This window comes from Ochlerotatus camptorhynchus, unplaced genomic scaffold, assembly GCF_037179485.1.
Source record: "Ochlerotatus camptorhynchus isolate MF236.1 unplaced genomic scaffold, CSIRO-AGI_Acam_v1.1 ptg000232l, whole genome shotgun sequence".
NCBI lineage: Eukaryota > Metazoa > Arthropoda > Insecta > Diptera > Culicidae > Ochlerotatus > Ochlerotatus camptorhynchus.
This window is the reverse complement of record NW_027040722.1, coordinates 6,440,926-6,453,718: the sequence shown is the minus strand read 5'-3', so window position 1 is coordinate 6,453,718 and position 12,793 is coordinate 6,440,926. Positions and strand designations below refer to the sequence as shown.

The 12,793-nt window shown below is 39.6% G+C and overlaps 1 protein-coding gene across 1 annotated transcript in view; it reads right to left on the bottom strand.

Annotated features, from left to right (window-relative positions):
• The window catches only part of side-VI (sidestep VI), a 1,063,375-nt gene that overhangs the window by 138,958 nt on the left and 911,624 nt on the right, over window positions 1-12,793 (bottom strand). The window contains exon 13 of the mRNA XM_065225644.1: window positions 11,859-12,021. Within this exon, the coding sequence (XP_065081716.1) occupies window positions 11,859-12,021 (163 nt within the window). The remainder of the gene's footprint in view (window positions 1-11,858; window positions 12,022-12,793) is intronic.

The following is a 12,793-nucleotide window of genomic DNA, read 5'->3' as shown; positions in this document are numbered from 1 at the left end:
TATATAAACTACCGTTTCCGTTTCGATTTCGTCCGCGATGCCGACGAGAGAGGAGAAAAAGCTGGGCGATCGTTTGGCTCAACGTATGGGACTCTTTGCGATTCGCAATGCATTGGAGAAGTTTGTTCGCGAGTACGATCACGATCGCGATGCCAGTCAATTGTGTGTACGATTCTATTCGTTGGATCAATTGAACGCAAACTTTTTGGATTGTCAGGATGCCATTGAACAGTTATATCACTGGATGAACATATCGTCGAACGTGTGGAGTTCGAACGGTACTGCAAGGCAAAGGGTTTTCTACTTACGAAATGCACTGGGGATCAGAATAAGTCTATGAACAATTCTATGCTGGCTCCGCAACATTTCACTCCAAACTTCCACCTCGGCTACCAAAAATTGATTTGCTGAAATTCAACGGGGATTTTTCTCGTTGGATTTCATTCCGGGACACATTTACGTCAATTGTCCATGCAAATGGTGATATACCTACAGTTGCCAAATTGCAGTATCTTCTCCAATTTCTCGAAGGGGATGCCACGAAACCCTTCGAATCAGTTGACATCGAAGCCGACAACTACGCTACAACATGGGACGCTCTTATCAAAAGGTACGACAACCGACGATACCTCAAAAAGCAACTCTTCCGGGCATTGTACGACTTGCCAGCAGTCAAGCAGGAGTGTGCGAAACGCATTCACGGTTTTATCGACGATTATCAACGTCTTGTACGCGTCCTCGCCGAACTGGGTGAACCCGTAAATCATTGGGACACGCCGCTCATCAATTTACTTTCGTACAAACTGGATCAAGCAACGCTACGAGCCTGGGAAGAGAAGGCAAGTCAACGGGACGACGTGACATTCGAGGAACTGGTCGATTTTCTTTATCAACGAGTTCGGATTCTCAACTCCGTCGGACCTGATTCGCAACAATTCGCCTCAATGAAGGTAGCCGGCATCCATAATAAAGGATTCAAGACAAAAGTTTCAGCCAATGCAGCAACAGTTTCGTCTCTACAGTATTCATATCCACTGTCTTGTTCAGACAGTCATTCAATCCGAAGCTGTCCTGTGTTTCTTGGGAAGGATGTCAGCGCGAGCTGGTTTCCCAGAAACGATTATGTTGGAACTGCTTAAGCTTTGGTCACCAATCCAAGAAGTGTGGTTCCAAATTCACTTGTCGAACTTGCCACGACAAACATCATTCTCTCATGCATGATCCTGCTCCAATAAAGGTATCAGCGACGCCTGCCATTCTACCCAGTAACAATATACACGTTGAAGAGCACAGTACGGCCGGTGTTTGTGTCTCATTTTTCTTTGGTCCTTCGATGACTGAATCGGTGCGTTAGAACGACAAAGTCCTCCCGTAAAAAGGGACTTGTGTGATTGGTGAAGCACTTCTAAAGAGTGCATTTTTCGGTGCTAGTTCACTTGGCTAGTGAAGAAAGACCTTCGAGTACGGCAAGGCGAGTATCGCCAGTAGTACCCAAAAGCATTTTCAGCGAATCTGGGCAAGGTGGATTCCTTTTACCGCAAGAAAACCTAAATCTCGTGTAAGCATTTCAGCGGCAAAAACTGTTCAGTCATCAGAAATCTTTCAAAAAAAAGTTAATTGTTTTTTATATGAGATACCGGGGCGAAATACGCTCAAAACATGCATTTCAATCAGTTTTGTCCATTAGACTATTGTAATCCACTTTTTGAGCATATCTTTTTTATTTTTTAATATTGAGTTTAAATTCGGAAAACTTTTATATTTTATTACAAAATCTGGCTTATTTGACCCCATGCTCTCTTATAAATGTTATCAATAGTTTTTAAATGGCACAAGCTGACTACTAGAAGACAAATTGGCTACTTCTGATAAAGGGTACTGACTATTTGAATCAGTGAAGTAACATAATGGGAAAGAACTACAGAAAAATATGGGATTTTGGAGCAAAATAGGCTCCACACATGCACTTATCATCGCGTGCGCCGATTGAAAATATGCAGAATAAAATACTTGACATTTTTTCCAAAGGAAGTCATATGTTACAATGTGTGGTTTGAGCGGCAGACAATTTCAAGCCTTTTTGCTGCCAAAATCCCCACTGTGCAATGTTAAGCAAATTGAAAACAAAGTTAATCAATACCATCACTGGTCCATCAGTACAAAATATAAAGCCAAACCAACCGGTGGCAAACCCAAGTCGTTCCTTTTGTACCGAGCAAATAAAGCAAAACCCCTCAGTGCAGTAAATTCGAGTGTTCTTTCGAAGTTCGAACCTTATCTCGGTGTTAGCCAAAGGTGACAATAAATCGATCACGGGATCGATTGAAACCGTGAGTTTCATGCGTGATATTTACAGTGGGTGATTCGTGACGAAGAAAATCCATAACGGGTATAGAAGAAATACTTTTTCCCGTGGGGGTGAATTACTTTTTCCCGTGGTTTGGTGTGCCGCTATCAGGTATAGCGGGTAGTAATACCTCCGATATCCGAATTTGATCTCCACGATCGAACATTGATGTAGTGTCGGCCTAAGTGCCCCTAATTTGGGCACATACATAAATTCAGCAATCGACTATATTTTCAATAGCAACCAAAAATGTCCATAAGTACCGTCCAAATGACGCGTTCATCTAGATACAATTGATAAATAGCAGATTTTTAGCGATGGGCCCAATCTTAGATCCATAGGCCAACATTAAAGCCATTTCCCCTATTCGGTTTTTTGCATGCAACATTGTTTGCGAATCACCGAACCAGCTTGTTTTCCACGAGAAGCCCGCGAGATGTCGTTGCTGCAGTCTTATGTTTGGCGGTACTATGTTTTGAAGATAATTTGATTCAAAGAGTTACGTCTGTTTGTCTGTGATATAACGTTACGTAATATTTGAACGAACCCTAGTAATGTTGGATGATAAATCCGTGAAAATGTTTTGGAATGGTTTTCAAAATTGGCAAAAAGTCATATTGCCATAACGGGGATGCATTTTTACCCATGTACCCCTACTCTCCAGTGCTCGCTGCGCGGCCAATAAATCATTCCCCCTCCGCGGTTGCTGCTTCTGTGCGAGAATAGTGAAGTGTGTACTTCAACGCTCATTTCACAGGACACACACACACACACAGACACACATACATCCATTGTATCGTGTGAATGCGTGAGCGTATGAGATTCATGATGACCGGCAAACAACAACTCCTGTCAAGTCAATGATCTTATGTACTTATAATAAGCATTGCTCATGTATTTTGTTCGTGCAACGGTAAGTCGTTAAGCATCAATGTTCGTGCAGTCGTTACGCATCAACCAAATATGGACTGACACACGTCACACCTTCCACTGGATATAATGGACGGACAGGTTTTGTGGTAGGTGCTCTAAGTGAAATCTATCGAAACACTGCATTGTGTTCCGAAACGGCTATTTATCGGGAACACATTATTTTCTCCGTTTCTATTAATTTTAGGGAGTTTGTGTAAAATGGGCTATCATTAAAAAAAAAGGTGATTAGAGTAGTCTTCATTTTAAAATAAAACAGGAATCTTTCTGTTTATATTAGCAAAGTCGAAGAAAAAAAAATCAAGCCAGAGCAGTTCCAGGTCAAATAGCAAAAATAATAATAATATTTGACTCGATCTTCTCCGATTTGAATTAAACTTTGCATAATTGTTTGTTGTGGGCAATCATTTACATTTTTGCAAAATTTGTACCATTTTAGATTTTATATTTTTTGACGTAGGACTACGTCTGTGATTTTTATATAGGGGTACACTTTGTGAAAACCAAAAATGGAACATGTAACAAAATTATGAAAGATTTTGAACGTTACTAACTCAGCTGCCCCTGGACTAATTTCAATAATTTTATCACCAATCGATCAGAAATATTTCCACGCATCGATAACAATGCGTCCGACTGTTGATTTACAACAAGAAACTATTGAAAAATTGGTAAATGTCAAACATTGTCCAAATGCGTCGAAATAACTTGCAAAACCAACAATAACGCACATACATATGCTGCTTCCCCAACACAGTCATCAGAGAGTCGTTAGTAGACGAAACAAGACGAAGTGGCATTCGTTTCCGATCTTCGGGCGTGTGCGAATAGGGAGGATGCAATTTCGTAACATTTTGCACACTCATCGCCATATTCAGAACCACACGCCCCCAACTTGTAATCTTGTAACCAAACTTGGAAGCAGGGGTACAAGTGATTTTGATCGATTCTCTTCATCGTCTTTCTGATTAGTTAATAGCTCGCTGGCAAACACATTCATTGAAACGTTTGTTGTTCTGGATGATTGAAGATCATAGCAGAAATAGTGCGAAATAGGTTAGTGAAGCCATGGTCATCAAAAGAGGAAATCGATGAAGAGAATTGACTTTCACTCACCCCTCTGCCCCTTAAATCAGTCGTCGTCATAGCAATGTAAACTAGCAACGCACCGCTTTTGATTCTTGGGTTACACTTGCTGGTTGCAATTCTGCTGTTCGACAATTTCGAGCGACTACCAAAAAACATGAAATTATACTATTTTCTAGGGATGCCTAAAAGTCCAATATTCTAACAACGATTTATCGTAAAGATAATTTGATTTAGGGCAGTAGAGAAAATAAATAACAGTACTAATTTATCTGAATAGGCATTGAGAAGAACCATGACGAAACAGGATCATAAATTCGCCGAAAAAAGTGTTAAGCGTCTTTCTGCTAAAAGCTAAGATTAACCAACTTTTTGAGAGAAGGAGTTTAACGAGAAAAACTAAAAAGGGGTGGAGCTTCAGCTGGATGGACACTGATATTCTGCGGCCTTCCAACCAGTCGCAGACACTAGTTCAACCCCTTTCCAGCAGCAGACAGGCCGAGACTATTGCGAGTGCCCAATCATTGAACCAAAGGTATATGGGATTTTCCGGTCCGATTTGCTGATCCAGCTAGACGCATGCTAGATGCAATCGAAGTGTGCCGTGCCGCTTTTAGACGCGTTTGTTTTTGGACGCTGGAGTTGTCGGATCTGATTTCGGCCGGTGAGGGGCTGGTGCTGCGTCTTCCAGTACTACCCAAGTAACGAATTTGGTTTTTTGAGGGTAGAATGCTTTAGAACCTCGATAAACTTGTAATGTTACTTGGGTAGTGAACTGAAGCCATTGTGTCGCGAGGGATTGGTGATGGAAAGTGGTCGCAGTCCTCTACCGTTTCACATAACATATAATAAAATAAAAAAAATCGACCCCATTTCAGTGATTTCAAATGGTATAGAAAGACATCGATCTGTCAAATTGATTATACCAGCTGTAAAATGAGAAAGGGGATTAAAGGGGTAGTCAATTCTATTAAAATAATTATAGCGTGGTTTATAATTCTCTGTCTTCTTAGAACTTTTGAACTTATGACTAGGTTTTTCCTTAACTATTAACGTCCTTTATTTATAACTATATAGCTAGCTCCTCAAATCGCGTCACACAGCAAACAAATATATTAACGTTTGAAATCAAAAAAGTATAAATTTTTCGCCGATTTTGAAAGCAATGACCACCCAACGAGTAATCCTGAAATGTCATTGTAAACCATACGTATTGTTTTTCTGTAGTTATGGCAAAAAAGTGGGAAACTCCACGCCAATACTTCTTCTAATCTTAAATATTTTTGTTTACTTAGAAGAAAAATGTATGTACCATTTTTTTTCGTTAAACTTTTTTTAAATGTTTGGAGCCAATTGCATCAACTTTGATTTCATTTTAGATTCGTAGGAGGAAAAATACGACCCCGCAAATTAGGAGTTAACTGCATAAATTCTGAAGTTCAAAGAGAAGCAGCATCATTTTGCAACAAGTGTCCCGGTTTATGCGGAAATTATGCAGTGTTTTGAGCTGACCATGGTCCCATTCGCAAGAATTTCGCAAGCAAAACGATAAATCAATCCGAGTGCTTATCGGTACCTGTAATACCCAAGGATTCAATGCTCCATATGCTTCTCAGCTGCGGCCAATTCAAAATGTTTTGAGCAAAAGATCTACTCCAATTATTTTGCACTAAAAACGTGGAAAGATTGATCGAAAAGGCAAAGGAAGGGAACGGCTATATTTTCTAGCAACAATAAGCACTATTTACAAACGAAAGAAATCATTTGAATCTATTTCACATAGGATAAGTGTACCAGTATTGGCACTCCTGGTTTAGTTTTTGTCCCCAGGGCCATATTTGAAATACATTTTAATGGCTTCATTTGCGTAGATTTCTGCCAAAACATATGTTCTTACCTTGTATCAAAACAAATTTAGAAAGAATTTTAAAATGTGAAATTTAAGATAAGGTCAATTTGACGACCACTAGGGCCTAAAACTGGTAAAAATACCCTAGTTATGTTTCTAGATTTCCTAGAAAAATTTCAACTTTTTATAAATTTCAACAGAATATTTTATGACACTCATTAGTTGATTTACTAAAAGCACAGTGAACAATATTATTCATGAAAAATGTTTACTTACACCTATTCAACGCAAACATAAAATCTTCGAATTGTTTGCATTACATTCAACTATCGCAATTTACTCAATGAATCGAATGGAATTCAATCAGGTCAAAGAGACTAAGAAATATTGCATCTGTAAGTATGCAATATTACTGCGTTATTCTTGATTGGCTTCTAACCGGCTTGAAAATGCTAGTTAAAAAAAACTTTTGATAAGCCCCCTGTAGAGCTGGTCGCAAAAAGAAAGGCCGCATTATCCGATGTCAATCATACAAGGTCTGTAGCAGCAGGCAGCTTGCTGGTATTAGAAGCAGAAATGTTGTAAACAGCGAATGACGACGTTACGTCAGCACAACATTCCATACTGTGAACAGCAGACGTGACATCACAGGCAACAGCTGTTTCGTGTAAAAAGATAAACTCTTAGGTGAAATACGAACACCACCTTTCACATTCAACTGTGTAATACCAATAAGTCAGTTGGGCCAGGCCTTGTATGATTGACATCGCGCAATTTACAATTCGCCTTCTCTCTATATCTCTTTACTCATATGGTAAAATCCCATCCGCAATCGTCAGTCTGTGCGTGAAACCTGGTGGACATTTCCTTACCTTTTCACTCCTATGAAAATTGCATAAGATACTATCAAGCTTTGTGTGAAAAGATGGTGGCTCGCTGGTCCTATGGTGGAGTGAAGAGATAAGACAAAGTCCGCTAGAGTTCATGCACATATTTTCAGATGCATATGGAATTTTACCAAGGAGTAGAGAGTTGCAGGGTCGTCGTCAACGTCAATGCTTACTGAGCATGCAACCATATATCTGCTTTTCTTTCATAAGAGCTAATGTCGCAAACGTAAACTTTTTCTGCGAATTTCCCGAGAATGAAACACCACTTGAGTCAACTACACGTAAACTGTCTAGAGGGAGAGTCCCCCTATCCGATGGAATTGATGGCTTACATGGAATGACTAGGAGCTACATACTTAGAAATAGCTAATTTTACACGTGACGGAATCCACCTTTGACATAAAGGATCAGACGTAAACAAATATTTAATGTAAAATTAAGTGCTCCGAGACTGAAAAGTACGTTACTCGACGAAAAGTACGTTATATTGAGTTGGACGAAAAGTACGTAAACAAATATTTAATGTAAAATTAAGTGCTCCGAGACTGAAAAGTACGTTACTCGACGAAAAGTACGTTATATTGAGTTGGACGAAAAGTACGTTATATTGAGTTGAATTTTGCGTCTGTTATGACTCAATTTTTTGTCAAAATTGACTTTCGTATACGTCAGTCTCAGAGAACCTAAATTTACATGATTTTTTCTAAGTGTGTACAAGAAAAATACGAAAGAAGCCATTGTTTACGTTTTGGACATTGGTCCTTATGAATGCACAGTGTCGATATCCCGACAATTTTGTTTTGACAGATCGATGTCCAACTATACCAGTTATACCACTGAGGCAACACAAAAAATGGGTCAACTTTTAGAAAGTTATTTTGCATGCAGTTCCACATATGTTATGTGATCAAAACGACGGATACTACACACTTAGAAAAAATCATGTAAATTTAGGTGCTCTGAGACTGACATATACGAGCGTCAATTTTGACATAAAATTGAGTCATAATAGACGCGAAATTCAGCTCAATCAAACGTAATTTTGAACTTTTCAGTCTCGGAGCACATGACATGTTTGTTTACGTCTCTTCCTTTATGTCAAAGATAGATTCCGTCACGTGTAAAATTGAGAATTTCTAAGTGTGTAGGTTCAGTGAGTTTGTTAGTACCTATCTAAAATTAATTAATTACTTTATGAGAATGTTAGAAGATACTGTAAGGTAAGCACGTATCATCGGTAACAGAGGTACGTGTGAGAAAATTTGCGAAAAAATCTACGTGTGCCGGTGGGATTTGAACCCAAAATTACTCATTTGGGTGCTTACCCGTTATACAACGGTGGATCTATGGTCTACAGATGTATTTGGCTGATGGAATTTGAGATTCGAATCCGTTTCTCTCATTAATTAATTACATCGACCTTACGAGGTGATGGAAAATATATACATCGGACGTAGATTTTCGCAAGAGAAAAGGAATTACGGTTCTTTAAATTTTCATGGTGGAAAAAAAAACTATCAACTTCAATGCAATTAATTTATGTACAGGAGTGGATCAACAGTGACGAAAACTGGCATGGGCGCTCAACCGAGAGCTTTGTTTATTTGTTTATTTGTCGTCAATCAGTGTAGACCGTTTTACAATAGTGCTATTTTGAAACAAACGTTTTATTTGAAACTGTCAATGTAGACTACATATACAAATATCTAAGAAATAAAAATTGTTTTAAACTCAACGAGATGAAAGCCTAGCAGTTAGTGTTCTCCTTACTGTATCTGTAGACATCGTTATATCTATACGCTCACTATAATTATTATACACTCTCAGCATTCTATTGATTGGTCCATTTTTACCATAATTCGTTCTGTGAGGTGACAGTTGAAATACATTTCGAGTTCCTAACATGCGTGATGGCACGTAAAAATTTAAACTTGCTAATATATTTTTTCAGAATTTACGCGTTGTGAGATAATATCATTAACAATGGAAATCATGGAAAATTCTCTTCGTTTCTTAAGTATTTTAATGTTTATCAACATGCAACGGGACTCATAAGAAAGAAGGAGAAAAGCGGTCCAAAGCAAATAACAAAAGCTGTTTTTGAACTGATTCTATACGATTTATATAAGTTTCATGGTATTGAGCCCAAACCACACTGCAATATTCGAGAATTGATCTCACGTAAGCTACACAGCAAAAAAAATCTAAATTTTACTGGTGATGTAAACATCCATGCATGCACACATTCAAGCATGTAAACTTACTTTTCACGTAAACTAGCAGCTTGCAAGAAATGTTGCAAACAAAGGTGGACAGTTGCATACAATATATGGCATATTGCATGACATGTCTCATAAATTTACACGATCTATAATGTAAACTTGCATGATATATGACGCTCCATTTATGTGCATCATAGTAACGGAAATTTACAGTGCTGTTTTTTAGCAGTGTATATAAAGAGTTTTGATAGTATGGTATGGGTCTTTAAAATGATAACTAAATCTTTTGATGAATCCCAAGAAACAATTTTGGTTTTATGAGGGTTCTGGAGATTTAGACTTGTAGCATGCTTTCAAACCTCGATAAAACTTGCAATGTTACTTGGGATCCCAACATATCATTTGCTTTGTGAATTGTGGTATTCACATGATCTACTAATGTTAACTTCGAGTCAAGAATTATTCCTAGGTCCTTAATTTTATCACACCTTACAACCAGCTGGTTTCCTAGAGTACATGTAAAATCTAGAGTAGTGTGTTTTCTGGGATAAGAATTTGAAACCAGAGTTGCGACCTATCACAATCACCATCATCAAACAGCTGATGGTAGTAACGCTTTGTACATTCCTATCAATCTGCTCGTCGAAGCTCACTCCATGACCATCCATCAAGTTGACGAAAGAAGTAAAAAGCAACTGGTGAATGTCGTCTTCTGTTGTGATCCATCACCGATCTGGTCATTCCTGGCAATCACGACACTCATCTGTGCTCGTTTTGAAGCAGTTGCTGCTTTGCTTGCTTATGTGAGTGAGTTGGTGAGTGAGCCCAGCAGCTTCCGTTTAATGATGCCTGCTTTGTTTGTAACTCACACACTCGTGCCTGCCGAGACGGACTTAGAATGCGGAGGCATTGTTTTCATTTTCTTCTGTCGTTTCGGTTTTTCTCATGATCGTACTGCAGAAGTCTTCACTGTTTTCGTTGTGCTTTACATTATCAATAGCGAGTGTAACGTTTTGCTTGTGAGCAGCGACCATTACTGGTGATTGTTGTTTGCCATGGCTCTAACTCTCAGTGCGTGACAAAACGATCTGTCAGCAATAGTCGGTTGATGCGAAGACGAGTGTCCCGTGAGTGTCATGATATTTTGCATCACTGTTTGAAACCATCAAGGCTAAATGCTTCCTGCAAATCCTCTGAAGAGCAGAGCCAAGTGGTAGGTATACTGGGTATAGGTTAAAATTGCTGCCCCACCAGCCATCGCGTCCAACCTGAGCATGGCCAATGAGATCAACCCAAATTTGAGTTCAGTTTACTCATAAATCGTAAAAAGTGCAGGAGCTCAGCGATGAGTAAATTTGCCTCATGTTTCTCCAGTAAAAAATTCCCGAATATGAGGAAAAGTAATGATTGGATTCTGTCAGTCTATTCAGGCATAACATTTGATAACGGCACAAAAGCATTTGTAAACAAACTTTCTAAGGCCTTTTACACGCGAACCAAAGTACGCCCACGCAAACCAATACCACTTTCGGAAAGGTGATAGTTGCCCCTATCCGATGATGTTGTTGTTTTGAGTGGCCGTACTTTGGTTCCCGTGTAAAGGGCCTTAGAAAGTTTGTTTACAAATGCTTTTGTGCCGTTATCAAATGTTATGCCTGTATTGGTACTACTCCTAGACTGAGTAAAATTTTCGTTTCGGCAAATTTACTCATCGCTGAGTTCCTGCATTTTTTGCGGTTATGAGTAGACTGAACTCAAATTTGGGTTGACCTCATTGGCCGTGAAGGTTTATTGATTGGTGTTAATTTCCACCAGCACAGTGGCGTGACCTTGCGTGTTGAGGACCTCTCTTCTATGGAACTTGGCAAAAGACCCTGCTACCCTTTAACCGTCGAACGGTCGCTAGCAGCGAAAGAGGTAAAAGATATAATTGCACGGGAAAAAAAGAGTTCCCATATTCGTGAACTACAGCCGTGAACCATAGTTCACGGTGTATATTTGAGAAAATTTTGTTCTGAATAGCTGGCCGTGATTTTTAGTTCACCGCTGCGCTTTCGACGAACAACACTGTAAGCATGAAGCCAGTGCAATTCAACCCTGTATTGATTAAGTTTTTCCACCCCCCATTATCCACAAGCACCATTCTCGAATGCACGTGTAATGAGTTAATTAATGGGAAAATGAGAATGCAAACTGCTTGCGGAAGTTTTATGGACCCGTAATGGGACATTTACGTTTCCCTCCCGAGTTGATCTTAAAGCTCCAGTCCGATTGTGTTCGATCCACCAAGTGGATTACTCCTAATTAAAAACAGCTTAATTATAAGTTGTTCTTCGATTTCCGTCGTGCTTTTTTTTTGCTTTGCGACCTCACCCAGCTGGAAAAGTGCGTGTGTGTTGGTTGATTGGAGGAGAACATTTCCATAACTGCTAAAAAATGACCCCCCCCCCCCGTACGAGCCCTTTTTCCGCCGACAACCGAGTCGGTCCAGTCTCCAGCTGATGGGTCAGGATAATGAATGAGCATTTAATTACCTTCTCCACAGTTCACCTCGAGCGATTCGGACGTCTGGTTGACCAGGGAACAGTTGTACGGCATCTCCGGTTTACCGGCGGCAATCAAATGGAACACACATGGTTCCCGCTGTTGACCGACCGCGTTGTCCGCCCAGCACATGATCGTCCCGTAGTCCAGCTCCTGGAAATAGTGTCAGAGGGAAAAAGAGAGACAAGGTGTGGGGTTAAAACGGCCCGCTTGAGCTGATGGCATTTGGTGTATTAATGAGCTATGCGAAGGCGATGAGTGTGAGGTAGGAAAGGGGACCACGGAAAGGCAGTGAGGTCAAAGTGTGAATCGTGTGATTTGCTCTAGGAGATAATGAAATAATAAATATCTGATGTGTGTTTGCACTATTGTCGTCAACCCGTCCGCTCAGTTGGCACTGGGTGGAACATTAATTAAATATGTCTTGAGCTCGGGCCGAGTGTGTGCCACTGTGTTGTGTTTCATTATGAACAGGACATCTGAAGTGTGTCGTCGTTCATTATTGGGTCTGTGTTGATTATATATAGGTAGGGGCTTAACTTTGGTAATGCGATGATTAGTAAGAATGGACAAGAGACGACGACGCGGCTGATTTCTCGCGTGGCACGTCAAATGCGCTTTGCTTCGTTTTAAATAAGTAGGTTAGAGTTATAAAAAAAACATGGTTTTATTAAGTTAACTTTTTATACGAGGATTTTATGGATTATATATTCTAGTCTTTACCATCCTTGGGGGCCCTGGTATATTTTTGCGGCCCCCCTAAGATTTTTTATCAATTTTCAAACCTTATTCGTAATAATTTGTTTCTAACCTGCTTCAATTACAAAAACTAAAACTTTTGTGACGACTCCTCATGCTTGCGAATGTTTTAATATCGATTTTCATCAGTAAGTCTGGTTTAAGGCATTCCTCAATTTATTTTTCA